Below are 1,860 nucleotides of genomic sequence, written 5' to 3' on the forward strand. Positions count from 1 at the left end.
ATCACAGCGATTCACAATCTTGATAACTTTCCTCTCTACGAGTACAAAACACACACTTTATATTTCCATAACTACTGTTCGCTTGTTTAACTATCTATATATCGCTGGCTTCTCTGCCAGGCTTATATACTAAAGAAGAGGGCATCTCGAACGCACTAGGACTCCCCCGAAAATTCATGATCATTCGAGAAACTCTTTTGCACACGCCAGCTGACTGGTGACCATTTTGTGTATTCTTTAATTCTATGTGAAGCAGTTTTTTGTCACTCATTTTGATTAGGAAAACAAAATACCAGATAGAGATGTTTACTAATTCTTTTGGATATGCTACTGTAAACAAAAGAGTTAAAAATACTGTAGGATTAAGATAGTTTGGCTATTCTAGTGGAACTGTTAAAATCGAGGTTTACTGTTTGATGTAGATATGTATCATGTATGTCTGTTATTGAAAGCTGTGTAGTATATTTCTAGAATGTAAAGATAATTTGATTTTCACTCAGAATACAATATAAGAATAAGGATTTTAAGGTTTTGTTTCTTTTTGCATATATTTACCTTAACTTACACTCAGCAACTATGTTATGTCTGTAGGTGTAGCTGGTGGAATATTAGCTCTGTTTTCTACTGGTTCTCAGTAGTGTTTTTCACAGTTGTTGTCATTTAGTAGTCAGTGACAATTGTAATTCAAATAATCCTAGTGCATTATGGTATGTAATTACCAGGAAATAAAATAATGTTTCTAATAAACATTTCATAATCTTGTACTTTGATTCCAGAACGACAGAATATATTTTATTGTAACTATATACGCACCAGTATATGTAGAAGCAGCTTTGAATAGCTTACTTTAATAAGGGTTATATTAGGGTACAAAATTCCTTTTATGAAACTGAAACATTCTCTGGAAAAATTGTTTTGAAGATACTGAAGTGTTAACTTATTAGCAGAATTCAACCCTGTATATTTGTTGTGCAGTCATTTAATCACAGAGATCTCAAAAAGAGGTCTTTGACTAAAACTACATTTAGAGCGTTAACCTGATTAAATTAATTATGTTTCCAGTTACTACTGGTTTTTTTTTTTATTCCAGCTATTAAAGTAATTGAAATATTGCCTTATGATTTATCATTTTCACTTAATTCAAGTTTGCTTGTTCAGTTTAATTAGTGTTATGACTTATGTAAAAATAAACTAATTGAGGATATTGTTTTTTACAATTTTTGATTATTTTAACAATTCAAGTCTAATGTGAGAATATAATTGTTTTGTTGAATTAATGAGCCAGACAACTGTTAAGTTTCATTAATCGCCCAGGCTACATTTGGTAAATTATTTCAGTTATCCATGTATGAAATGGATTACCTGAGTCTGATCAAATGAATCATTGACATGTAAGATAAGGTCACTTTTGTGGACCATCTAAGGTTCAGTCTTTTGTAAAATATATTAAGATTGATTAAATGGATAACTGTCATATAAAATAAAGTTACTTAGTGATGATGGCATAGTCATCCAAATCTGAGATTGATCAAATATGTCACTCATGTAAGATAAGGTTACATGATGGTGATGGCCTAGGCATCCAAATCTGAGATTGATCAAATATGTCACTTGTGTAAAATAAGGTTACTTAATTATTATGGCCTTGCCAACCACATCTAAGATTATTCAAATATGTCACTTGTGTAAAATAAGGTTACTTAATTATGATGGCCTTGCCAACCACATCTAATATTATTCAAATATGTCACTCGTGTAAAATAAGGTTACTTAATTATGATGGCCTTGCTAACCACATCTAATATTATTCAAATATGTCACTCGTGTAAAATAAGGTTACTTGATGATGGCCTAGCCATT

General features: G+C 31.0%; 1 protein-coding gene across 1 annotated transcript in view; it reads left to right on the top strand.

Annotated features, from left to right (window-relative positions):
- Positions 1-749, top strand: part of LOC106464305 (translocon-associated protein subunit gamma-like) — a 16,222-nt gene extending 15,473 nt beyond the window's left edge. Inside the window, exon 5 of the mRNA XM_013924435.2 lies at positions 572-749. Coding sequence (XP_013779889.1) covers positions 572-638 — 67 coding nt within the window. The 3' untranslated portion in view covers positions 639-749. The remainder of the gene's footprint in view (positions 1-571) is intronic.
- The last annotated feature ends 1,111 nt before the right edge of the window (positions 750-1,860 follow it).

The sequence above is a fragment of the Limulus polyphemus genome, unplaced genomic scaffold (genome assembly GCF_000517525.1).
Source record: "Limulus polyphemus unplaced genomic scaffold, Limulus_polyphemus-2.1.2 Scaffold1615, whole genome shotgun sequence".
NCBI classification, from domain to species: domain Eukaryota; kingdom Metazoa; phylum Arthropoda; class Merostomata; order Xiphosura; family Limulidae; genus Limulus; species Limulus polyphemus.